The sequence below is a fragment of the Eulemur rufifrons genome, chromosome 19 (assembly GCF_041146395.1).
Source record: "Eulemur rufifrons isolate Redbay chromosome 19, OSU_ERuf_1, whole genome shotgun sequence".
NCBI classification, from domain to species: Eukaryota; Metazoa; Chordata; class Mammalia; order Primates; family Lemuridae; genus Eulemur; species Eulemur rufifrons.
Window position 1 is genome coordinate 24,154,662 of NC_091001.1, and position 27,812 is coordinate 24,182,473.

General features: G+C 35.3%; 1 protein-coding gene across 4 annotated transcripts in view; it reads right to left on the minus strand.

The window, feature by feature from the left end:
- SLIT2 (slit guidance ligand 2) overlaps positions 1-27,812 on the minus strand; it is a 345,922-nt gene that overhangs the window by 132,452 nt on the left and 185,658 nt on the right. For all 4 annotated transcript variants that reach the window (XM_069493906.1, XM_069493904.1, XM_069493905.1 and 1 more), the window contains exon 5: positions 6,948-7,019. In XM_069493906.1, the coding sequence (XP_069350007.1) occupies positions 6,948-7,019 (72 nt within the window). The remainder of the gene's footprint in view (positions 1-6,947; positions 7,020-27,812) is intronic.

The following is a 27,812-nucleotide window of genomic DNA, read 5'->3' on the forward strand; positions in this document are numbered from 1 at the left end:
AGAAGCAAAAGGTAGCTGTAATAGAGATTAGGGCAAGTCTCTTTCAACAAAATTTGAGGGAAAGACAATGCAGTTGACATTCAGGTCCTGGTACTAATCAAAGGTGGTAGAAACTGAAAGTGACAATAATAATTGCTAACATTTAATGAACACAGAGCATATGGCATGGTTTGTATATACATCATCTCATTATTCCTCATGATAACTTGGGAAAGTAAGTATTGGCATCATCCCGATTTTATAGATGTGAAACCAAAGCTCATAGAAATTCAATAATTCTTACATGGTAGGTAGCAAATATTCTGTTCATTTTGGACTGGAATTTAGATCTATATATTGCCATAGCCCCTACTTAGTATGCTATGGCTTAGAAAATAGATTCAGGAGCTTTTTGTTCTTCAAGTGGGGTTTTCAGCTAAATCTGTGATGACCATGTTTCAAGGAAGAGACAGCAGATGAAAGGTACTACAGAATTTCAGAAAAGGAAGAGATCATGCTAGGCTGAAGTAGTCATGAATGAAGTAGGGAAAACACCCCAAAATGGGTCAAATCCAGTTAGATGGAAAGACAAGTGGGTATTTCTTACGGAGAAAATGGTTTGAACAAAGAACAGTTGTGAGCAGAGGGACTGCAATGTTCAAAGTGAATGTTTGCAAGACAGATGCTATTCTGGCTTGAGCAAAGAGCATGTGCACAGATTCAGTGCGAGAGGACACTGAAAGCCTGGGGCGAAGTCAGAATGTTAGGACTAGTCAGAATGTCTAAAGAGACTGGATGTTACAGCATTAATAAAAGTCAGTGCTCTCTCAGGGAAGAGTCTATGTTCCTATAGACATTATAAAACTAGGACAACATCCTGCTATATTCCCAGGACTTTGCCATAGTACTTATAACAAAAGTATTATTTTGAATAAACAATGATTTTGAATCAGGTAGTGATGTATAAAAAAAAGGCTTTATTAAAAAAATCTGGCACCTGTGTAAAAATTATCTAATGAGAACATAAACTGGAGGTCCGAATTCAATTACCAGACTATTGTAATGACTCAGAGGTAGCATAGTGTGCTGTTCAGTGTTAAAGAAGCAAAAAGCTAAAGGTCTGTTGTGTCTCATAGGACAATGTGGCTGGCACATCAAGATCATGTCAATTCATATTTTATAAATATATGAACTGGATTCCCAATTACTCAATCAGATTTTCTTGTGTTTTGTTTGTTTTACTTTGTTTTGTTTTACAAAGCATTTATGAAGAAATATTGTATGGATTACATTTTTATATGAGAGAATGCATTATTGAAAAAAAACTATTTAAGTCACTCTGAAGACAATGCAAAATGCAAAGTTGGAGAGGTTATTGGTAGCAAATATTATCATAGTTGTTAGGGATTATCACAATTCAGAGTGTGCTTTTAAATTGAGTGCAAACCAGGCAAATTACAGGACCACGGACAGTTCCCACAGCATTGACAATAGCATCTGCTGTGTTACTGATTTTTTACATATTTACATAACCAAGACAACCCCTGGTTGTCCTTTACATCCATAGGCAGCATTTCTGGTTATTAAGGGGTGCCCTAGCCCTTATGGAATGAAATTCACCTTCATTTACTGTCTATCTAAATGAAAAGCTATCCCTATTTGTTTGTTTACAAGGTTATATGCCACAAGGAAGACCTGTGGAATTTAATCTAAGACTGAGGATAGCAAGCCCCTTGAGTGAGGAACCAAGATACCCTTCAAAACCTCTTCAGCTTCAGAATTACTGAAAACGCTATAACAAGGATCTGGGGTCATGAACATTTGCAGTTTCAGTTTGATATAATGAATTTTATTTTTATCATAATTAAGAATGTAAGAACTAAACATGAAACTAGCTGAATAAAGAAGACATTTGCAATTAGTACTTAACTTATATGACAAAGCTAAATAAAATTGTATTTTCATGGTAAAATTTACACACTTCTCTCTTATTGTTACATTTTGATTCCATATTATGTGAGCAGCCCTTTCTCCCTTATCATTACGAATTATGTAGTTGATCCTGATTAGAAACCAGAAGAGAGATATTTAAAACCAGAGAAGTGTAAAAATACAGTGCAATACATAAGTCTCTCTGTGTATCCAGGATACAACTATAAGTGTTGTTTCTATGGGTTTTAATTGATCCATCAATACAAAAATTGAAGATCTAGTTTCAGGAAAATATAAAATTTCTAAAATAGCTTTGTAACAATATACATATTAACTCTCTGTTTTCTGTTTGCTAAACCTTCTTATGCTAATAAATAACACATCCCAAATCAGGTGATTTCTTTCCTAAAATGTTATAGCCATGCATATTTGTTTTGCAAATGATATCATGACTTACCTCAAAGAGAACCATGCTGAATTACATTATGACTTAAACGCTTGTCTATAAATTAATGCATGTAAAAAATAGATACAAATATTTTCCCCAACCCACATTTTACCAACATGCATTTTTCCTGGAAAAGGTGGGTAAGACTCATAACAGATGTAGGGTTAATGAAATTGGGATAATGCAAGCAAATAGTAAAGGGATATAATTATTTATGAACAGATTGAAAAGTTACACTGGAATCTGAGGATGTACTCGAAAAATAAAGAAGAAAGAAGCAGTTGTGATTCACTTTACACAGTACATCTAAAATAATTCTTATTGAATTTAATTAATATAAATATCCACATTGAACTTACTAGAGAATCTAATGGTAAAGTAAGTTAGAGTTTGTTTTTGTGATGCTATTAAAAACTAGCAATCTATTTAATTTTAAAGTTTACACATTTGTACTTTTTTGGCTTAAATCCTGGGTTAACTATAGCTAGAAATGTTTTCTCATAAAAACAAGAGAAACTTTGAAAAATTTTGTACTTATTGAGTACTGTACATACTTCAAGAATAAACTTACAAATATTGACAATAAAGCAATTTTTAATTTTAATATTTTTGTAAATTATTCAACTAAGTGGAAATGCCTAATAGATACCTGAAAACAAATCAGTGGCACGATGCACCATGTCTTCATTCAAGATTTGATTAGGAGGCAGCAAAGCAAAAGCTTTACTGCATTAGTGCTAAATCTTTTAAATATATATACAATGTTTCTAAAGAAAAGTTCTATAAATATTGGTTACCATTTTGGTGAGTCATCCGGTTGGTAATGACATGGTGTCAATACCCTAGTTCACATTTGGACTGGGAGTTTAAAAACAGATGTAAATCTTATGGAAAAGTGCTGCCAGTGACTATATAAACACTATAATTTAGTTGATATTTTAATATGATCCTGTACTCTCTTATCGTATCTCACTGTCTAAAATGTCAGGAAAAGAAAGTAATTTAAATTGTGGCTGGAGAAAATCAGGTAACAAAATAAAATATAAAGCATTTTAATTCCGTTAAGAAATTAATAGAAACAAGCAAAAAAGTTATGGGAAGTCCTCCTTGGAGATGTTTAAGAGCAAGATAAATGTCCATCTGCTGAGAATAGTTTTATCGTGGCTTGCCTGGAGGAAGGGGAAGAAGATCTGCTAATCTGCAAAATTTCCACAGCATCAATTTTATATTGTCAGGATGCTGCCTTCAGCATATTTAGCCAATCCACAGGATTAAAGCAAGTGCTTCCAGTGAAGATTCTGTGATAACTGGAATTTGCTCTAAATAAGGTCTGAATGTGGTAAATCCAATAAATCTGTTACAGTGCATCAGACTGAGCTTTTAGATAGTGCTATGCAAAAGATTGTCTTGATACAACCACAGCACATAATTCCTTCTTACCAGCCTTATTTTTTCTCTTTTATTCTCTGAATAACTGAACAATAGCATCATGGCATCATGCAGCGTTGTCCAACTTGTAAATGCACACACTGGCATGATAAATAGGATGAAGCCCTATACCTCCTTCTCACAGTGACTCTTAATAATATTAACAATATGAATGATACTAATACTAAAATTGATAAGATTTTTATCAAGTCATTACTTGATGACTTATGGGTGCTAGTTTAATAATAATATGAGATAAAATTTACCATCATTTTTAATGATATTTTACCAGATATCATTCTTAAGTTTTAATGATAAAACTAAACTTCATACAAAGCCCCAAGATTTGGAACTTTTTATTTGAATAGTGTAGTTTTAAGTATTTTTATTTATAGAAAGTATCTTTTAATGTAAAATAGTATAGGTAAGATACTAATTAATTAAATAACCCTATAAATATGTTGTGATACTTTAATGTTTCCCTCATTGTCTTTTACATTCTTACATAGAAAGTAAGGAGAATAGTGGGCCTAAATTTTCTTTTGACCATCATCATTCAGCATCCACATAGTCTCTAAGCCCCTTTCCTTCCATAGGAACATAAATCTCCAAAGCTGAAATCACCTGGATGCCACACTACTCAGTTCCCCCCATATGCAGATCCCTATGTTTCTTACCAATGCTGCTAGTCAGGATTCACAGTGTTTCACCTTAGAAAAAAATGTTCACATTCAATTCCTCACATCACACACACACACACACACACATACACACACACACACACACACACACTCCACTGCACTATGTTTTCAATCTTCTAATCCTGATATCTGGTCTTGGATAGACTCCTTAATAAATTCTAACTTTCTCAATCCACCCTTACCTGATACTAGTCATCAGACTCCTTTGTATTTCCTTTCATGAACTCTTTCCCCCAGCGTTCCCCGATAGCTTCAAGTAATACTTTTACCTTACTTTTTCTTTCTTCAGCACCTATAGCACTTAATGTCTTATTTATAAATCAAGGTATTGTGTATAAGCATTTAGTACATTCTAGTATAATTCCTTTTTCCATTTTGTTGCTCCATGTCAAATTTACCCATAATAGAATAATCATTTACATTCCTAATATCATTAAGTATTTCACGTTCTACTTTATGGTCTCCTTACTATACATTTTTCAGAGCAGCTGATCAGCCAAATACTTGTGAAATCAACTAGTATACTATATTTCCACAGTGTTTTACTGTTATAAAAGGTCTTTCACATATCTTTTTTCCCTAATAACCATAACAAACTCAAGCAACTATTATGTTTTTTTAATAAAAGTGAAAACTAAACTAAAGTTCAGTAAGGTTGACTGATTTGTTCATATTTATAAATCGAAAAAATAGCAAAATATTCTGAGAACAAGCCTAAACTCATGTCACTGCATATATTAATAACAGTCTTTAAATTTGAGAGGAAAAGCATTCATGTGGGGGGAAATTATTTAAAAATTTTGCTATGAGGGATTCCATTCCTCATAGCACACTGGCTCTTAATTTTTCTTTTATCTCTAAACTTTTAAAATCACATGTTTTAAGGATAAATGAAGAGGACATAAGGAAGAATTTCCACCGTGACTGGGCCCTGCTTCCAAATGTATCCTTAAATATGAGAGGAGGGCTACTTGTTGACTTGGATTCCCTGAATATCTTTACTAAGAAGATTAAAAGCCACCTGTTTTAAGGACTTAGAGGTCTTACTATTGTAAGATTGCAAAGAGCATTCCCCAGGGTGGTCAACTTAGCCATGGCTACGCTTTTACAGTTACAAAAAGGCAACTAAGTAGGTGCTACCTAGGGATCCTCATGCTGTTCTGATCAGGTAGGCTTGAACACCCTACATCACTGAGGCTACCTGAAGACTTCCCCAAGCCCTCAGCAGTGAAAATAAAAAGAAAGCAAATGAAATCCTTTCAACTTGAGCACTCATAAAAACCTAGGGCCACGATTTCAGCGGCTCTGTGCATTTATACCTCAGAAGCCTGTAGTTATCTGTCTTTACCTGAACATTTAGAAAGTACAAATTTAAAACAAAAATCACATCCATTGAGGAGAAGACATACAGGCCAATGTCAGTAGCCTAGTAAACAGTTGTCTTCTTTGACAAGAGAGAGCATCTGTCTTACTGTTGCTACTAGAAAAACAGTGTTGGATCCGACCATGGAGAATTCTGAATATAAGTTAATTCTTGAAAAAGTGCCTGCCCTGGTTATTACTAGCTAAGAAATATTGAATTCCTGACAGTTAATCTCAGCACACGGGGGTGTTTCTACCCTACATTCCAAACTAATGTAGAAGCTAAGGAAAACATTTCATGTCCTAGCATTCACAGTTGATCAAAAACCATTCTTTTTAAAAGCTAATATGGTATTTTAAAATTTATAAAGATATATATTGACAATATTAGGATTGCCATTGAGATCTTAAATCTGATGTGTACCTTTAGAGCTGTAGGTACTTAAAAATACTTCTACTTGAGACACCAGATTTAAGATTTATCAAGTGAAAATATTTTTTCTTTTTCTAAGGTTATACATATATTCTTTCATGAAGATAGGAAAGAAAAAGATGAAAGAAAAATAATTCACACAAAGGGAAAGATAATTTTCTCATTCTTACATTTTTGGCATTTAATGAAAATGGTGATCTTGAAGCTCTAGAAAAAGCTGTAGCTTTAGGATACAAATGTCTCTAACAAGAAAACATTATCTGGTCTTTCCAGAAAAAAAATAGTTCACATTCTACATTTCCAATAAACACCAATAGCAATTGAAAAGGGAGTTACTGGAGTAAGCTGACAAAAAAAAGGAAGAAAATATATCACAAATACCTTTTAATCAAATAATTTCTCTAGGTTTCAAAAGATTAATCACAAGGTTTGAAAAATGAATTTGATAACAACTTCAGGTTCCAGAAATCTTCTAAATGAGAATCTCTTCAAATACCTCGTGAAAACAATTTAAAACTTATTGTTACAAAGTCTCCTAAGCAACCATAAATATAAGCTTTCACCATTTTGTTCTGATACTTTATGTAATATAAAGTTGACTTTGAAAATAGATGATATCTTAAAAAAGTATAAATTAAAACTATATATACATATATATACTTACAAATTTTTAATGTCAACTGCCCCACGGAAAGCCTTCCTTGGAATTGCTTGAATTTGGTTTTCACTGAGATCACTAAAAACAACAATAAAAAGTCAAGTTACAAAATATTATTTAAAAGTTATTTTAATCAAAGTGTTTGAGAAGTGATGGGACATCAGAAAATAATCCAAAAAGATCACAATTAAATCCATCGCATTAGATGCAATTGCTAATACAAATGTTTTATATATCTAATATAAACTAAAAGGTTGGAATACATCTTGAAGTATGCTTACAGATCTTTAATTTTATAATAAATTATAAAATACGGTACTCTTAAATTTAAGAGTTGCTCCCTTTCTGTGTAACAAAACATTACTTAAAACAAACAGTAATTTGTTCATAACTCAATTTCAGGGGTTCCTTAAGTGTTAGTACTTTCTATTTTTCCAACATCACTGACATAACTTATGAAGTATATAGGAAAGCAGTTCACTTAGCTTCCCAGAGAAGATAGGATAAAAACTGATAAAACCTGCACAGTATGATTAAGTTTTCACAGCACTTTAAGTAATCTTGAAAACGGAACATAGCACAATCAGCCCAACAATAAAACCAACAGTTTATGCATAAAATATTAATACCACGTTGATTTAAAACCTTCTCTAAATAATTCTATTATAACCATAAACATAGACTGTCTATATGTGCATTTTAATCTAATTGGGAAATACATTTTAATCAAGCAAGAAAGCACTCCTACAGTTGGAATGAGAAGTCTGTAAAAATCACTCATCTCATGAAATGGATCATTATTTTTCTTTCAGAGAATGCAGATGCAATTCTATGAGCTCACATGGTATTATCAGCCTTCACAAATAGGATGTTAATATACAGGCAAGAAATGTCACTAAAAATAGAAAATTCTTAGACGTTTTAAGTAACATTACCACACAGCAGAAAGTTGAAATATCAAACAATTAAAGCAATAATGATGGAACTAAAATTACATTTAAACTTTGAAGATAACTGATTCTCACAAAGAAGGATGAAGCTACTGACCACAGGTGCGAAGCAGATGAAAATAGAGCCATTTTCCAATATGTGGAGGCATATTGGACAGATTCATCCCCATCCTCTCCCTCAGTCCTGCTTATAACCAGAGCTTGTTCACACACTTGTGGCCACACAGTAGAGAGAGAGAATTGGCAGTTACAGAGATTTAGTGTGTGGTCTTGACCTTATTAGCACCGAGTTTTAAACAACTGAGATTTGCATCTATATCTCAATATCCTCGATATTCAAGTAAAAAAAAAAAGTTTGCTAGGCAATTTGTAAAAAAAAAAAATAATAATAATAAATGCTATTCTATAAGAGTAAAGTTATGTAGCCAAAAACCCCACATATTTTATTTCAAACAGTAAATCTACAATATGTGCTTATGTAAGAGAGTTAAGGCAGTCATCCATTTCCTAAGCATATACTCGTTACTGCTTTCAATAGTTTCAAGTACATCGCACTAAGAGTAATAAAGCTTCATTTCCTTAAAAATTGCTTATTTCTCTAGCTTGTCATTGATTTAGATTGACTTCCTTCCTTTGTTTAATTACAGTGAGTTAAGAATGTTTAACAGTATGTATTCGAAAGCCTTGGTACCCGAAACAGTGTTCAGAGAATACTAAGAGCAAAGAGAAAGCAAACAGATACAGGAGAAAGAAAAATCAGAAAGTAATAAAAAAAAAAAATAAGGAGGAAGAAAAAATGAATTCAAGCAAATTTGGATTTATAATGTCCCCTGAAAACCATTAGTAGTGTTTTTAGTGTTGTTTCCTGCCAAATCCATGTTTTCTAATCAATTATTTTCATTCCACTTCTGAGACAAAGGGTGCCTCAGAGAGTGTGTAGGTGCAGAAAAGCGGCAGAGATGTTTGCTCCGGATCTTGCCTGTTTCCGGGCTCTGCAGCCTTCCCATCCCGACAGCTGGAGCTACTTCATCCCTCCCCTACAGGCTCAGTCCTGCTCAGTCCCCAGGCACAGATTTGTCCTGGAGTCATGTTCTCAGCTGGGGGTAGAGTGGGCTGAGAGGAAAGTCAGGGAAATGATTTAAGATGGTTCATAGAAACATCATGGAAACGCACTGTCAGAACACCATTCCTTCTCAATTCAATTTCAGTTCTTCCAATTACCTTTGGCAGAATCCTAGGGCATAGAATAACTTTATCCTACTAACATTTGTGAATCTTTTCTTTTTACAAAAGAGTGAGAGACTGTCAGGCTCAGAGCCTCCTTATTCCCTTAAGGTTAATGGTTTTTATAGGGCTGCCCCCTTGAATAGATGGCTCCTCAGACCATGCTCTGGGGTCTCAGGTCTGGTGCCCAGCCCACTGCCGCAGGCAACATTAGTCATGGATGCCAGGCCCCTTTGATTACGCGGGCCATGTTCACCCAGGAAAGGAGGAGGAAACTAACGTGTTTTCAGTACCTACTGTATGCAATAGTTGATTTTTTAGAAAGACTATATTATCCCATTTAAACCTTATTTCCTCTATTCCTCATAACCATCTTGCAGAACAGGTATTGTTATCCTGGTTTTACAGGAAAGGAAACTAAACCTCAGAGATCTCAGGTATTATTGCTAAACAATGAGACAAATTGTTCAAGTAAATATATAGGAGACACAGGTAAATATTGAGTTAAGATTTGGCTCTTTCTAAAGATGCTACCAGGGGCTATTTAATTTCAATATGTCCTTCCTGTGGTCTAGAATTTAGAAGACTTTCCTTGACTCGTTCTGACCTCTGACTTATATCACTTTCAAAATGATGGGTTAGATTGTGTTTGCACAATGATCCATATTTTCCACATAGAATCATGTGAGGGTTAGCAGTTATTTCAATCCAACATATATTTATTTAATATCCATTATATGTAATGCCAGGGTTATTGAGTCGGGTAAGGCCAATTTCCTGTCCTCAAGAATTTTCAAATCCAGTAAAGAAGATAAGGAGAGTGGCCAAATAGAAGAGCAAGTAAGAAAAAATTCAAATTATTGAGTCAAAAAAGCAAGAAGGCACTTAGAATAAGAACAAAAGGCAATGTGAATGTGTCAAGATACAAAGGTGAGGCACAACACTTCCAGTGACATGAGTGGCTTAAACAAGGGCATGGAGATGGGAAAACAGCACTTTTTTACAGGAGTAGTTTGTGGTCTGGTTTGCTGAGAGGGTACAAAATGTGCAGTTGAGCGACAGGAGAAGAAGTTGGATGGGCAAACCCATGGTGTGCTGAGTAGACTTTTCACACCAGTTGAGGAGTGTATTTGGCTTTCACAGACAATGGTGGTGAAGAGAGCAGGACACAGGCTCTTCCTTAGACTAAACTAGCAATGGGGTTTAGGATGGATACGTGGGGTCAAAGATCCAAGTTTAATTACATAGAATTTGGAAGACCAGATATAAGAATTCTATGGGAGCTGGGGAAAGGATAATGAGAACCTCAAGCAATGTAACCATCAATTCATTGCTTGCATAAACTGGGCTGCAAATGGATGAGGCATCTCCACAGTATGAACAGAAAAGGTGGAGAAGACTAGGAGTGTTAGCAGGGATGCATGAAGACCCCGAACTTGAGGCAGGTTGCATGTGGAGACCGATTAGCTGAGGGACAGAGAGGAGATGGGGGTCACTTTGAGGTTAGATGGGAGGGACCATTAACAACACTGGGAAATCAAAAGAGCAATTTGGAGTGTTGATTATGATGAGTTTTGAAAACGTTTCAATCTAGTTAGAGAGATGTAATATATGTTACACAGTTGGAGGACAACAAAGATAGCACATAGTAAGTCAAATATGAGTGACATCTGAGAAAGGGGATCCAGGAGACAGATCAGAGAAGGAACAGTCATCGGAGGTTTGGTTGACTCAGGCCACCTGCAGAATAAATGTTATATTATTTGAACCTTGAAAAATGATTGAGCTCAGCAATTCTCAGCTTCAGTGCTGGGGAAGGCGATGATAGGTAGTGGGTGGAAGGAATCAAAGGAAAGAGGTAGAGCACACCCAGACTATCTGAGATTAAATTATAGTTCTGCCATTTATTAACCATGCAACTTTGGGAAGATTGCTTACTTTCTCTGTGCCTCAGTTTCTCCATCTGTAAAATGGAACAATAGCAGTGCCTATGTCCTAGGATTGTTAGGTGGATTCAATGAGTTCATACTTTCAAAATGTTTAAAAAGTACTTGGCACTACAGTAAGCACTACAGAAGTGATGGATACACACGTTACAGTTATTCTACTTGGAGACCCTGCTATATGCCCCTGAGTATATCTGCTCTACTAATCATCATGATGGGAGTGTATTATTCTGTAACTGTGCAGAATAAACAAAATGAGTCAGAACAACTGAGTTGGTGGGATGGAGCTACCATGGGAAGAGTGTGTAATTATATCACTAGGCAATAGAATGTAAAACTTTGTTTCAGAGGAAGAATATGGCTTGACTGGAGTTGATTTTTAAGAAGATCAATCTGGGAATTGGTTTCAGAGCAGGCAGGGATAAGGAACAAAAAGCAGGTATCAAGCAATATCTCAGAGAGCCGATGGGTGTCCAGTGAACTAGGCAATGTTTATGGGGTAAATGTTAAGTAGAAAAGTTGGGAGTTGGGCTCAGGTCCAAATATAAAATCTTCAATGCAAGTTAAGGTGATTATCATCTCAGGGAGAGCCTGGAACCAGCTGAATTTGCCAAGTAAGGGAATAACGAAATGGAAAAACTGTTTGGAAAAGACATGTGCTAATGATACACAGGATACTGGGCAGTTGGGTTTGAAGACAAGAAGGCTAGATCAGTTTAATTAAGAGGTTACTGCAAATGTTCAGGCACGACAATATGTAATTTTCCATAGAAATTAAAAGTATTGAACACCGTAAATGTGAAAGCCTGGTTTATTCATTTTCCAACATGAAGAGAAAATGAAAAGAGCTGAAGAGACTATCCTATTCCGAAGCTAATCTCAACAGGAACGACATGAAGGAGGGTGAATATAACTGGTGTCAAACAGCAAAGACTTTACATTCTTGGCATCTGCACAGTTGGAAAGATACAGGCCTCCCAGAACCACACCCAAAGAGTGGCCCTAGTGGCCAGTCATGAGACCCCGGCAGGGGTGGGGAACCTGTGGCCTCTAGGAAAAATGTGGCCTTCTAGGTCCTTAAGTGCGGCCTTTTGACCAAATCTAAATCTTAACAGAATAAATCCTTTTATTAAAAGGGGTGAAGCAGATAAAGATGAAGCTTTTCTTGCCTCTCTTGGTACTTAAAAAAGAACAATCTTGAAATTGTAAGGCCGCAAGTTCCCCACCCCTGCCTGGAGTTTCCCATTTTAGATGCGCCCCCCCCGGCCCCCCCGCCGCCCCGCTTCTACTACATCCAACCCATTCAAAAACCTACCTTGTCGCTGTCTCCAAACTCTGTCCTCCCGTTCTCCACTGGCACTGTCACTGTCAGAACATTCGTCAACATGCATCACCACTTTCACAGATGACTGAGACTCCAAACTGATCTCTCTGCCTTGACTTATGATTCCTTCCAATGCATCCCACACACTGGTACCATAGTTATATATCCAAAATTGAAATTGTATCAAACCACTTCCTCTGAAAATCTGGATCATCTCAGTTAAGGAGACACCATCCCAGCAGTTACTCAGAGCAAAAACTCAGAAGTCTCACTGATAGCTCATATTCTTGTACACCCTACACCCAATCCACCAGCACCTCCTCTCAACTCTGTCTTCAAAATATATCCAGAATCCGACCTTCCTGCACCTCTGCTCCCCTGAGCAAACCCACCACCTAGGTTATGTTAATAGCCTCCTAATTATCTCTCTGCTTCTGCCCTCACCTTCCTAGAGCCATATCTTGCTGCATTTCCAATCAACACTCTCTACAGATGTCTCACCTCACTATGAAAGAAAGCTAAAAGCATAATGAAGGTCTGTAAGTCTCCAAAATATACTGGTCAACACACCCTGATCGACTTCATCTCTTTCTACTCCTCCCCTCACCCACTCTGCTCCAGCCACACTGGCATCCTTGGGGTTTTCTGAAAATGTCCCTCATTCTCTTACTTCAGGGCCTTCTTGACACCTGCTGTGCCTCTATTTCCACCTCAGTCCTTCCTTCACTTGTTAATTCCATGCTCCTAATTCACCTTTTATATAGTCTCCTTTTCAATAGCTCAACTTTTGCCTAAAGCACCCAGTTCCTATCACCATGAGATGGAGAGTTAAATACTGTTCACCTCACAAACCAAATAGTATCTCCTTCAACATGGCTTTCTCCAGCCCCTCAGCTGAGCCTAGAGATAAGATCTCTGCAGTCTATTAGCTATGTGGTATGTGTAAGGTACTTAGTCTCTGTCTCCATTTGCTTCTCTGTAAAATGAGCTAATAGAAATATCCTCTTAAAATTGTTTTACCTAGTACAAATAACAATATTGTTATTAACGGTACAAATTAGTATTTATATAATTTAATAATAAAAGTGTTGCATAATTATTTTCATTATTCAGAAGTCAGTTGATCCCTCTTCTGTGCTCTTAAGGGGACTTGCACACATATTTATTATAGAATCTTAATAATTTTAGTTGACATTTTTAGACTATACATGGATGAGATCATGTGGTATTTGTCTTTTTGTTCCTGGCTTATTTCACTTAACATAATGTCCAGATTCTAAAAAAGTTGCTTTCATAGAGGTAGAGGGTAGAATGGTGGTTGCCACGGGCTAGCGGGTGGGTGCATTAGGAGGATGATGGTCAAAGGATATACACTTACAATTAGATAGCAAACATAATTTCAAGAGATCTTTTGTATGGCATGTTGACTATATTTAATGGCAATATATTGTATACTTGAAAAGTGCTAAGAGATTAGATGCTAAGTGCTAGCACCTCAAAAATAACTATGTGAGGTAGTGCATTTGTTAATTAGCTAGATTTAACCATTTCATAATGTATATTTACTTCAAAACATCACGTTGTGCATGATAAATACATACAATTTTATGTCAATTTTAAAAATAAATAAATTTGAAAAAAAAATGATTTTAGCCAAATTTCTTTCCTAAATAACTTTCTCTCCTGTTAGTCAATATGATAAATGAAGGCAGGAATTTTAGTTCATCTTGATTCTGCAGAATTATTAGCATGTGACAGGCCTTTAGGAAATGTTTCATTCAGCAAGGGACGAAGGAAAAGAAAAAGAAAAAAACCTTAAAAAACATGGCAACTTGCTGGATGTATATAGGCAAGGGAAAGAGCTATTAAGTATAAGTCTGTGGTTTGAAGAGTGATAAATAACAAAATCTAGAATTATAGATACAACTAGAAGAAATCAGGAAAGAAAACTGCACTTATAGACAAACTGGTATCAAAGCAATGAAGGAGACGTGAATGACGATATTTCATAAAATGCTGGAGGTAAGAGACTAGAGTAAAATAAAGAGATCAGATACAGAAATGCAGATCAAAGCGTCTAAACCATAATGAGAATTGAACTATACACTGCATATATAAATCTGCTTTTAGGTAGTACGAGTCAACAAATTTCACATTTGCAAGTTATTCTCCCCAAGAAATTGGCACTCAGTTTACTCAAGACTTTAACATTTATAAGCAGGAAACTCAGCTGCGGTCTTTTCTTGCCCTCATCCCTATTTTCTCATTCATGTTTTCAAAAGGATTTATTGACAGCATAAAGTTTGATGTAATCCTTCTTTATGATAGCTTCACGGTATGCTTTTACCATCAACTTGACGGCCATTTCTTGATACATATGCTGTCTCCTCTACATATGTCTTTCTTCTTTCAGTTCTTAATAAAATCCTATGTAGGATAAGTATTTTGATCATTCTTTGTCACATGTCTGAATGAGCTCTTTTTAGGGGTTCTTGGGGCTGTTCCTTCATTGAAAATTGTTTTGTCACTGGAAACCTGCAGGGACTTCCAGTATTCAACAGGCAAAGCTTTATTGAGCATAGTAATAATAATAGATATCTATTTTCTTCTAATCTCTAACATGCCTTGATACCAGTACTTCTTGCTCTTAACAGAAAGTGTCAACAGAAGGTTATTATGCAATTTACTAACAATTATAAAATTCTGTAGATATTTAAGTGTGAAAAAAGTGTGTACCTTAGAATTGATGAAATAAAGTAATACTCACAGCTAACATTTATTGGGCAATTACTAACTGCTATGCGACACACTTTATTTGTTTCCATAATCACATCAGAGTGCACTCTTTTCTTATTTTGGAAATGAGGAACTGAAGTTTACAGTGGTTACATAGTTTACCTGTGGTCACATTGCTAGTAAGCAGTGGAGCTGGAATTTGAACTTAGCTCTGCTGTTATACAAACCTCATAATCTTCACTACTGCTTATACAGGAGGTGGCTTCTGTAGAGGTCTGGATCTCTGGCATGATAGTTCAATCACCTTGGAGCTGGGGTTTCAAAGTGTGGTTTAAATATCATCCATAAAAATTATCTAGGGGGATTATTTTGAAAAACAGTCTTCCGAGTGCCAGAATTATTAGGCAGAATCTCTAGGGAAGAGGTCTAGGAATCGGTATTTTTCACAAGTCTGCCAGGTAACTGTTATGCCCACGGTCTTTGAATCCTATGTTAGTAACTCACTGGAACATCTCTGATAAATGGTATCTTCTAGCTTTTGTTTGGTTTATAAACATGGCATTTGTGTATGTGCATCTAGCTGGAAGTTATGAATGGCAACAGAAAATAAAAATTAGGAAGCACTGTTAAAGCCAAGAGGAATGGATACAGTATTTTGGACAAAGAAGACTGCTGAATAAGAAAGGCCACTTTTTATAACATAAAATTTACCATTTCAAACATTTTGAAGTGCATAGTTCACTGCTGTTAAGTACATTCACATTGTCGTGCAACCATCACCATTATCCATCTTCAAAACTTTTTAAGAGGCCCTTTTTAGAACACTTTGCATGATGTGAAATCTTATAATCAAGATACAAATCTTGAAATAATAAAGAATTCATAATGTAAACTTTTATCCTTCCTCTTTCTTCTCTACTAAATAGTACCCATATCATTGCTTCAGATTAGATCAGATCATTCTTTCCAAGTGATATTTGTCATCATTTAAGTTACCTATAAGCATACTTATTAAGTGTATTCAAGGAAGAGGTACCTAATTAGGTAGAGCCACCAGGTCATAAGAGATATTAACAATAGTGTCTAAGTAACAAATAAAAACAACCTTTTTAAGTGCCTTTATGAGGAGAGCCACCGAGCTGATGACTTATGTTTTAGAATAACCCTTGTTTTTGGTTGTTTTTTTTTTTTTTTTTTTTTTTTTTCACATCTAAGCACAGGGATAACCACAGTGGTCTGAACATCTACAGTTGACTGAAATGGCATCCTGGTGGGTGGTGCACTGGGACAGGTCTAGAAACAGGTTTAGATAGAAATCCCTGGTTCCACCCCATAAAAACTAGGCAACTATGTGATCTTCGTCAAGTTTGACTCACGTTTTATTTTCTCTAAATCTAGAAGAAAGTACCAAGCACTGCTGCGTCATGGTTCCTATGACAATGGAATGACCCTGTGTATTCTTTGTGAAGGTATAAAACACTTCACCCAATCTTAGCATACAAAAGCACTGGGCACGTGTTACTTTCTGCACTTCCATTAGTTCAATTCAGGTCACCTCAAAAATTATTTATTAAGGCAGAGAGTGCTGAACACATTACTAGTTCTTAGAAATAAAAAGACAAAAATAACATAGTGTCTTCTCTCCAGGAGCTCATGTTCAGAAGGAGAAAGCAGGTAGATAAAGTGGTCATTATACTACTGAAATGATTTTAAAAAATCAGTAACAAAATATAGAAAGTCCCAAAATAATAAAGGAGGAAATATACTTTGTTATTGCTTAGAGTGTTGGAGATGGTAGATGATAGTCAAAAAAGATTTTGCAGTGCAGTTTCTTAAGTTTATGTATGGATTCCTGGAATATCTATGCATACACAATGTAATACCAACACATTTTTTCCTGCCAAGCCTTTGTACGTGCATTTCTGTCTGCCTGGAATATTCACACATTGTCCTTCACTTGATTAATCCTCCTACTCATCCCTTGGAACAGATTTTGAACATTCTCGCTTGTAAAAATTTTTGTCTGGAATATACAGGAGTAGGCCCCTTTCCTTCTACTTTGGTAGTTTGGTATACTTAACTGATATTATACTGGATTATAATCATTAGCTTACTTGTTAACACATCCCTTGAGAGCCAAAGTTTCCTAAGAAATGATAATGAATAACTCATCATTGCATCCCCAGTGCCTAATGCAGTGCCTGGCTGTGGCAATAAATCATAAACAAAAATGTCCATGAGTGATTAGAAAATTAGTATTATATTTATTGATATTTAGCTTGTCAAGAAAATTACTTATTTAACAGGTAACTCGATGTTGTTCTTAGATGACTTATGAAAAGGTTATCTGCTGCTTTGGCAAATTATTAATAAAACAATGATACACCTATTCTTTGGTTCTCTGAGATATGGTATAGATATTCTTTTCATAATCCAAATGTCTTTAATGAAGTCAGTAACATAAAGTATATCAAAGGTAGAATGTTCGTGTTAGTATAAGTTCCTTGGAATTTAAATGGAAAATAGCCTTTGAAAGTCTTTCTTCAGCCTTAACTACAGTCTCGGTCTCAACTGATGGAGTTTAAAATCTTTTAATTCTCTCAATATTGGGTGCAGGGGTATGTGTGACTTTCACAATTTAGTCAATAAAGCATAGATGCTAACCAGGAAAGGACCATTTCCTGAATACCCAACTCCATGTCTTTGTGTCAAGAATTGCACTACTCATTTATGTAGATATATATTAAAAAAATGACCCTACTTTTCTCATCAAAATGACATTTAGAAATAACATTAATCAGGTGTCAGGCAGATGTGGGTGGGGGAGGGGATGGGTGTGTACATACATAATGAGTGTGATGTGCACCGTCTAGGGGATGGACACGCTTGAAGCTCTGATTTGGGGATGGGGGGCAAGGGCAATATACGTAACCTAACTTTGTACCCCCATATTATGCTGAAATAAGATAATAATAAACAAAACTAAATACTAAAAAAAATGACTGCAATGTAGTCAGGAAAAGCAGGCATGTTCATGTGAGTAAAGGGCAAATACAAATTCATGATGACATGCACGTGTAAATAAAATAACGGTAGGTGCGGTGGCACAGAAGTCAGGAAATGCTTTTGAAAAAGCAGGGCACTGAGTTGGCTTTTAGAGAAAGTAATGAGGATGGTTTGGTAAGGGGAAATGGGAAGCTATTTCTAAAATATCAGCATGGAAAGATGAAAGATAGAGGTATTACTAAGGGTGACATCCTTGGGGGTGAATGGTAAGAAGGCAGAATTTGCTGCATTTAACAATTAGAATGAAAGAGAGAGGTTGTGTTGGGATTCTAGAACATTTGACTAGTCATCTTAAGAGTTTTCAGTTAATCTTAACAGCAGTAAAGAAAACAAGATCATCCTTGTATTCTCTATTCTTTAACAAAACCTAACAAAGGTTTCAGGGATCTTTGTGCAAGAACAACTAGAGTTCACCATTTCACTGTTTCAGATCGGCAAGCCTTGTTGTTGTTTTATGCCCCTGCAAACTTTTTCTTATCAATGTCTGTATTCAATTCTGACTTTATAAAAACTTGTAGTCTATAAAGAGAGGTAACCATCATGACTTTCTTGCAGAATCTACAGATTTCAACTGAATAATGATTCTTGATCATTATGAAAAAGTATCAATGGAAGGCAAGCTTCAGTTGAAAAAATACCTACAAATAATGTGACCAAAGCATTTGTACCCCGGTAATATTCTGAAATTAAGAAAAAAAATAAAATTTAAAAGATCAAAAACAAAAAAGAAAAAAAAAATCCTTTAAAAAAAAGACTTGATAAGTAAAACTGGAAAACATAAAGCCATCACAAAAAAGGCCCCCAGACAGAAATTTTTTGCAGTAGACTTTAACAGATTTATTGAGATATAATCTACATACCAAAAAGTTCACGCATTTAAACTGCACAATTCAATGGTTTTAGATTACATATGGAGTTGTGCAACCATCACCATAATCCAACTTTAGAACATTTTCATTTCCTTTCAAAAAACCTTGCACTCATTAGCAGGCCTTGCTTTTCCACCCCCATATTGTAGCATATATCTGTACTTCATTTATTTTTATTGCTCAGTAATATTCCATTGTATAGATATAACACTTTTTTTATTCTGGAGTAAGCAGTTTTTTGTGTATTTTTCTTTTTTTTTTTAATTCTTATTTCAGCATATTGTGGGGGTACAAAAGTTTAGGTTACGTATATTGCCCTTCCCCCACCCCCCCACCCCCGAGTCAGAGCTTCAAGATATAACACTTTTTTGTTTATCTATTCCTCAGATGATGGATGCAGCAGACTCTGTAAGACAATTTCAATTACCTCTGCTGGGGATTAGTATATTTAGTATGTTCTTTGGTTCCTTTGCAGAATTTCTGTACTTGGTTTAATATTTCCTAGTTTAGTAAGAGCCCAATTATTAGACCATGGCCATCAAAGAGTGGCTACTGCTTTAGATCATCTCAAATCTTTTTAGATCCCACACTTCTCAGAAGAATTGTCTGTTCTGGTTCTATACATTGGGTTATAGTAGCTTTCCCTCAATTTTACCTTCATGTACCCACAACAGCATGACATGTTCTCTTCATCATGCTAACAGAATTTGTACAGACTACAGAAGCAGCTCTTCATTTATTCTGAACTTGGGATAAAACAGTTTTCAAAATTAGGACTAGAAATATTTTCCTATCATTGCTTTTCCCACATATTTATATCAATGCTAATACAGAGCTGCATAAATTTTAAATTGCATAAATACTAAATTATATACATTTTTTCTAAATGTGTATATGTGTGTACCTGTTTATATGTGTGTATGTGAGAGAGGTGGAGAGAGATGAGAGAGAAAGGGAGAGAGGGAGAGAAAGGGAGACACTCATCATGAGCAAGCATTGGGTATATACAGAGATAATATTAGTTACATAGATATCTGTATCTCACTACCTGTAATTTAGGTAGGAAAATTGTGAAATACTATGATCTTCTCTAGATTTAAAAGGTTTTAAATTTAAAACAAACCTATATTATATTGTAAATCCTAAAATGGTAATTTTAGAAGCCTCATTTGAGGCTTTTCTCTAGAGTATTCTCCAGAAAAAAAGAGGTAAGATGAAAATCATTCTCAAATACATTCATTTGAAGCACTCTTTATATATTTATTTAATTCTTCTATTTCTAAAAAAGTAAAGGCCACTTTCAAGAGTATGCTTTTTTTTTTTTTTAAATTGGCATCTCTGTTTCTTACTAGTTCTAAAGATTTTAAAAAGTTATAATGTAATCTAATGGTGCTGAAATACTGCATCAGCTTTTAACAAAAGAGCCAATACTGCAATACTGCTATTTTATTGCCCACGATGTATGGTTTCCAGTTGAGTATCCATTAACCTTAGAGTGCAATGATATCATTTTAATTATATAAATTGAAACAGCAACATATAATACCTATAACATGTAAAAATGGATTCACTTTATGTGAAAGTGTCTAAACTATCTTTCACTATGAAGCAATAAATTTGCTTTAGATGGCAAACCTGCCTGTAAATTTAATTACTGGTAATTTTATTTTCCTCCACGGTTTAACCTCTCTAGGAGTCTGACCGGGAATATCATAAATCTGTACTTCTGTGGACTACTTTGGAAACTACTGAGTAATGATAAATGAGTATGTGCCCATATTTTAACTTTGGAAAAGCAAAGAAATATAAATGTGCATGAAAAATAATTATGCCAACCTATAAAAGTCATCACAACTTAAATTCCTAATTTAATAAAAAGTATGGTTTACTCAATGATACCCTTTTGTTCAAATATCTAATTGAATAATATATTTCATGGAAATGAATTATTTTCATGTGTTTGAAGACCCAAATAACTGAGTACATGTAAAGAAAAAAATGAGTTTCACATAACAGAGATGTTTACCTTAGTTCAAGAGAAAGACAAACTTATTATGTAGTACACTGCTGCATAAAATAATCAAGTATTAATATCACAACAGTTACATGGGAAGAAACTCATGGAAGATTGAGGAGAGGTTTGGAGGTGGAAGAAAGTGTTCCCCATAAATGCTTTCTATATTTCTTTAGAACTCCTTACAAAATAGCTGTTTCTAAATGAGTAAAAGGGAAGCATGGTTATGAAGGGTGGAAGTTAGTATACATTTTGAAGCTAATTTATTGTGACATACACCTGGTGAAAACAATCATAGGTCTTCCTGAGAACAGAAAGGAAGGTATAGTACAATGTGGGTTTAAGAGCCATGTCACTCAAACCAGAGTGCCTGGATCCACATCTGGGCTCTGCCACCTACTGGCTTTGTGACTTTCGCAAGCCATTCAACCTCTACGTCCACACCTTCATCTGTAAAATGGGCATAATAAAACTGCCTACCTCATAAGGTGATTGCCTGGATCAAGGTTGTACAACGCTTCATGGAGTGCTCAGCACAGAATAAGTGTCCCATATACACTAGACCTGCCATCGCTCTGCACAGTTCTGTGTATTTCTATTTGTTTCCTCCACTTTAGGGTGAACTTGAGGACTTGGCCTTAATTATCTAAGAGTTTTATCCTGGATGTGTCATTTACTAGCTCTGTTACCTAGAGCCAGTTTCTTTTATTTTAAACTTCTCTAAGCTTCAATTTCCTGATCTATAAATTAAGGCAAACATTTAGAACACATTTCCTAGGGCTGGTGGGAAAATTATATGTGATATTCAGTGCAGAGCCTTACACATATTAATAACATTCAGTAAATGTTACATATTACCATTTTAATGTGGATATATATAACAACAAACAGGATTTTGGAAGATGTACTAAAATTTCGGTAAAATTTTAGCACACCAATTATATCTATCAAACTATAATTTAGGAAAACACAGAAAAGCCTTTTTCACAGTTAAACATAGTATTTATGAATTACATTGCTGTCATTATCAATAAATACTCAAAATGATCCCAGTAAGCACTGAGCTATTTTAAGATACACTTTAAATTCAGGAAATTTAAATTCACCATATACAGTTTCTGAATTACAAAGGAGGATAAGAGGTTCATAACCCATATCCGGGCATATCATAGTGTTCTAAATGTAAAAAGCCATTTTATAATTTTTGAAAGGCAAGCTTAGGCTAATGTTTCCACTAAATCCACAAACCACTCTTGATTATGCAGCTAGCAGACAATTTGAGGGTATCTGAAGTTACATTTTCATGATATCCTGATGTCTGCACTGGAGGCAAAACAGAGTTAACCACAGATACAAAGCCTGAAAGGCAATTTCTGGTTTTATATTTGGGGAGTACCAGTAACTCCATCACCCCTGCTGCCCGCTCAGCCAGGTAGAAGAAGCCCAGAGTGCTCCTTACTGTAGGCCGCCTGTTCTCCTGGGCATACCACACACGGCGACCGACGAGGCTGAAAGAAAACTGGGGTAGTGCAGAGAGCATTCAACATGATATGGAAAGTCAAAGAAATGACTGAGAGCTGTGCTGGAATAAGAAAAAAAAAAAAAAAGAGAGAGAGAAAACGAGAAGACAGAGAGGGAGAAAGGGGGATAAAATAAAAGAGGAGGGGAATGAGAGGGAAAAATCACAGCAGGGCATACAAACGACAAAAGAGCAACTTGTGCAAATGAAGGAAAAGTCAGAGGATAGTTTTTAAAAGGGAAAGTTTTAAACTGCCCATTTTATTTCTTTTATATAATTAGTAGCAATGTTTCCACTCTGAGACATTGTTCTAATTACTTTATACACATTACACATTTAATATTCACAACTTTATGAAGTAGCTATTGGTATCTACAAGACATAGATGAGGAAACAGAGGTATAGAAAGGGGAAGAAACTTGCCCCAAACATTTAGCAGGTATCGTTAGGGAAGACGACAGTGAACAGAATAAAGTCTCAGACCTCAGGAAGTTAAACCTAAAGTGAAAGTGACACAGGCTGGATTTGCCCTGGGTTTGGAAAGGTGCTTGGAATTTGAAGGAGAACAAAGTACAAGTGCATCTAATGTGCCCATTTAACACACCCTCCATATTTATTTATGCTGCACAGTTGCTTCTTTATCTTGTGGCACAAAAAGTTTTGCAATTAAAACATTTCATCGATTGTTTCTTGACCGAGTCAGGCGATAGAATTTCAATGAGACAAAATTTACTTAACATTTTTAATGCAACTCAAATGCTTTGGTTGTTTTGCCAGCGTCAATGAGTATTTTGACCCACCATATTTTTGCTGAATGTCTTTTAATAATGGACGTCACATTTCACTGTGCAAGTTGATGGAGAACTGCATTCCAACTCCACCAACCCTTACCCTTCCACATGCTTAAAACTCTATTTAGATGCCAGAAGAAACCCAGACACAATTTTGCTGTGTAAGTCAATCTACTGACCACCAAATCCATTCTGCCCAACAACTGTTCCAAAAAGGCACTTAAATCAATTTGCTACAAAGGTACTGCAGAAAATGACATATGCGCAACTATACTTAGCCGTTCTACACAGATAATTAATCCCAGCAGATCCCAGGCTCACATCTGAGTACAGCTCTCAGTGTCCGTATATCTTTGTGAGAAATATTTGCCGATAAAATAATTCCAATATATACATATCATTTATGTGTGTATTAGTAATAAACTACAAAGTATAAATAGCTTTCACTTTAAAAGATTTTGATTTTATACATCAGTTCAATATATCTTTTTCTGACTTGTATTTCTTTCAGCTGTATCGGTAGGAACAAAGGAACTATCTGTAAAGAAATTAGTAGGAATTGACTAAGAGTTAAAAACAAGCAGTGAATTAATTCTAAAGAAATCATAAAGTTAACATTAAAAGGGGAAATGTAACAGTGAGGGGGCAAATGTAGGGCTTTTATTTATCCTTCACAGAGAAAGTTGTGTTGGTCACATCAGTAAATAGGACCGAGTGACAGCAATCGACAGTGGAACAAACTTCAGGAAGGTATAAGAGAGATGCAGCCATTACGCACTTGCTCAGAGAGCAGCAGAACCAGAACTGCGAGGAAAACAGTGGTCCCCGGCCCTGGCTAGGGATGCTGGGCGACTTATAATATTGAAGAAAAATAAAACACTCTTTTGGAAGTTTAAAGACCACGTGTATGTATACACAACCACATACCTGCATATTTTAAAGTTTTTATTCTTCTATTTGATTGAATTTGCATACTGTCATTTTTTTTTTGGTAAGGATAGATTATTATGAAATGAATACTGGGGTTTCTTCTCTTTTCTTTTTACTTTGTTACTCAAGTTGACTTCCCTCCCTAAACATGGATTCAGATGCTAGGACGGACCAGATCATAACTGAGAAGTACCACAGCATAACTTTCATTGTGTTATATAGGAAAAAGTATAATCACAAATCAAATGTTTACATTTACACTGTGGCTTTTCCAAACACACCTAATGAACAAATGTCTTAGTGCAATTCTCCATAGCATTTAGATTCAAAGAGAAGCTGGCTAAAATTGGAATAGAGTTAAAAAAAAAATCCTATTTGTATTATTTTGCATAGTTAAAATTAGCATATCTAGTTAGGTCAAAGTCTTCCTTCATCAGAAATATAGCTAGATGAAGTTATTCAGCGGATTAGATCTTTAAAAACAGGATACAGTTTCATCCATTTGGAGTGATTCACATATTCTCTGGAGTGAGTAAGAAAAGGAGGGATGAGGTGACATTTTGAGGTTCCCTTCTACTTTGATGGTTATCATTGGCTTTTTTCTAATATTAAAGTGATATCCTATCAGAAATTCAGGTAAAATAAAATGAAATTGAACTGTAAATATCTAAAATATGACTTAAAACACAAAACTATAATATAAGAAAAAATTAAGACACTCTGTTTTTAATGTACCATTGACTAAAATGTAGCCCCAAACCATAGGTATTCACATAGCTTGAGCAGTTTAAATGATATTTGATATTCATTCTTGTCACTTCGTTAGAGAGTATAGGCAACATTGTTTTCATTTTCCTATGGAGAGACAGCAGTGGGCATGATTCTTTCATGGTCTGGTAGAGATAAAAGTAGCAGCATTGAAATACCATGATTTCAAAGTTGCTCAACTATATTTCGATACAGTTTAGAACATTATCAAAGTTCATTTTCATATAACCAAGAATTTAAAGTTGATACTGAAGAAAAGACTATAGGTTCCCAGTTACTAACTATACTCTTGCAGGTTAGATGTTTCAAACTGTGTTTTCAGTAATGCAGACAAAAACACGGAGATGTCAATCCTGAATTCACAGTAGTGGGTTCCACACTGTATTTTAATTTTTTTAGCCATAGTTATAAATCAAATTGCTTCAATGGTTTTATTTTTCAATTTAAATATGCAAGCTTTCATACCTTTTGCATTTTCCCTATAACGTTTCTAGTTTCTATAAATAAATTGTAAGTTATTTTTAACTCCTCAATATTTAATATTTACACTTTTGATGTTCTAATTTTTTTTGCCTTTTTAAGCAAATCAAAATAAAAAATATGTTTTTCTCCATAAATTAGAAAACAATGCAATAGAACAAAACTTATACATTGTCTATAGCTTTTAAATAATCTGACTCAATGAAAATATTGAAAAATTCCCCATGGACAGTTTCCTAATAAATTAAAAAATGATAGGAATAAGTAAAAAACTGAATTAAATATCCAAATGGGCCTACCTGGATTTCATTCAGTCCCTGGGCACATAAGACTATCACTATTTTCATAGTAAAAATAGTTACATTATTTAAAAGCAATTATTTTAGTTGCTTTTAATTATTATTTGTACAATAATTTAACTTATTTAAAATATTAAAATATTAGTACAATAACAATTAAAAGCAATTTAAGTAATTTTCAAGGAAAGCAATGAACCCCACAATTCAGAACACAAATCAAAACTGAAAGCTCTTCTAAAAAATGGTAGGAATATTCTTTCCCTGTCACTCCCGAAGTGAAAGTATTTCTTAAAAATCATGCTTTGAAATACTTTAAACAACTATGGCCATTTGGGTAATGCAAAAGTGCAGACTTTTAAATAAACAATCAATATATATATATATATATATATATAATCTTTAAAGTAGTGAATTATTAGCACATCAAAATGAGTTAATGTTTTTTAAAGATTAGGATATTGGTATTAATATATTTCTTACGTCTTTCAGAGAGACCGTGAATGGCAAGTGAACTAAATAGACATAGTCTGACCCAGGGGCTTTCTGGGCTCCATGTGTTACCATGTGGGTACAGCCTTGGCAAAATCACAGCCCATGAAATTTCCATTTCTTTTTGATCAGTTTTCTCACTCTCCACGTCTTCCCACTGAAGAAGATCTGTGGATTCCTCTACTACTACTTCCCATTCTCTTCTTTTTCCTCATATGTCCAGTGAGAAAAGTGGCTGAAAAGCCCCAATGATTCTCACTTTATTGCTAGTGCAAAGTAATTACTTCTGAATTCATCCTCTGCTTTAGTGGGGGGGGGGGGGGGGCGTGTCTGAGAGAGAGAGAGAGAGAGAAAAAAAAAGGAAGAAAGGCTCTTTTAGGTTTTACTTTTTTCTGAAAAGCTGTTTCTCAACCTAGCTGGGCCCCTGCAGACACAGACCCTGAGCACACCTGTTGGTCTTTCCAAGCTGTGTGCAACCCATTTCCTTATATGAAGCACAGGCTACACCACCCTCCCATGAGATTTTCTTACCTAGTAACGTCATCTTTTCTCCCTGAATTAAGAAAGGATGTTGAAATTCAAGAGAGAGCAATCTTGCAATAAGGATAACCTCGAATAGACTTTTTAAAATGGCACCTTTTGAAATAAAGCTACTTCAGCTATTATAACCCACGACGCCCCTCACCACCAATCACTGCAGAGCCCAGTGAGAACCTCTGGCTCTTTCTATAGTAAGAGAGTTGCATCCACTTGATCCCTTCTCCCTTGCTCAAGAATCGTTTGCCCTGGCTCCTCACAGACTGTGTTTCTTTCCCACCAGACAAAGAAAACTATCGGGCTTAACAGTGTTGCTAAGAGATTTAGGTTTTTTTTTTTTTTTTTATTAATATCCTCAGGAAGTCAGAATCTTATGGATAATGTGTGACTAACAGGGAAGAGGGTCGATGCTGTCTGTCCTAGGATGGCCTTCCCAAGAGTCTCTCCCTCCTGCAAGGCACTCCCTTTAGGCAAACATTCATCAGCGCCCCTTCTCTGTGAAGTTTCTGTCCTGCTCATGGACTCCTAGCTTCTGCCTCTAACTAACTTCACTGCTTTTTTCCTGCATAAGTATTAACAATATATCAGAACCCAGACTAAAATGTATAAGATACTTTCATCTACATTATTTCATTTGGTATAACAAAGAGGAGGTGGGTGTTTGGATATTTTGAACATCATCTATTTTGACAGAGTTTCCTATTAACTCTCTGTACATACAGTTAATAATGTAATAGCTGGTCTTGAATTTAGGATTGCAATATTCTGCCTCTAAGATTTAGTGAACCAGTTGAATAGACAAAGGCAGAGGGGCCTTTTTGATGCAGCTATTTATTCTTAAATTGTTCGTGTTTTCTTTTATCTCTCCTTAATTTGCAATTTTGAAATTGCTAAGACCATGCTTTTAAAAGCTGCCTGATTTATCTTGG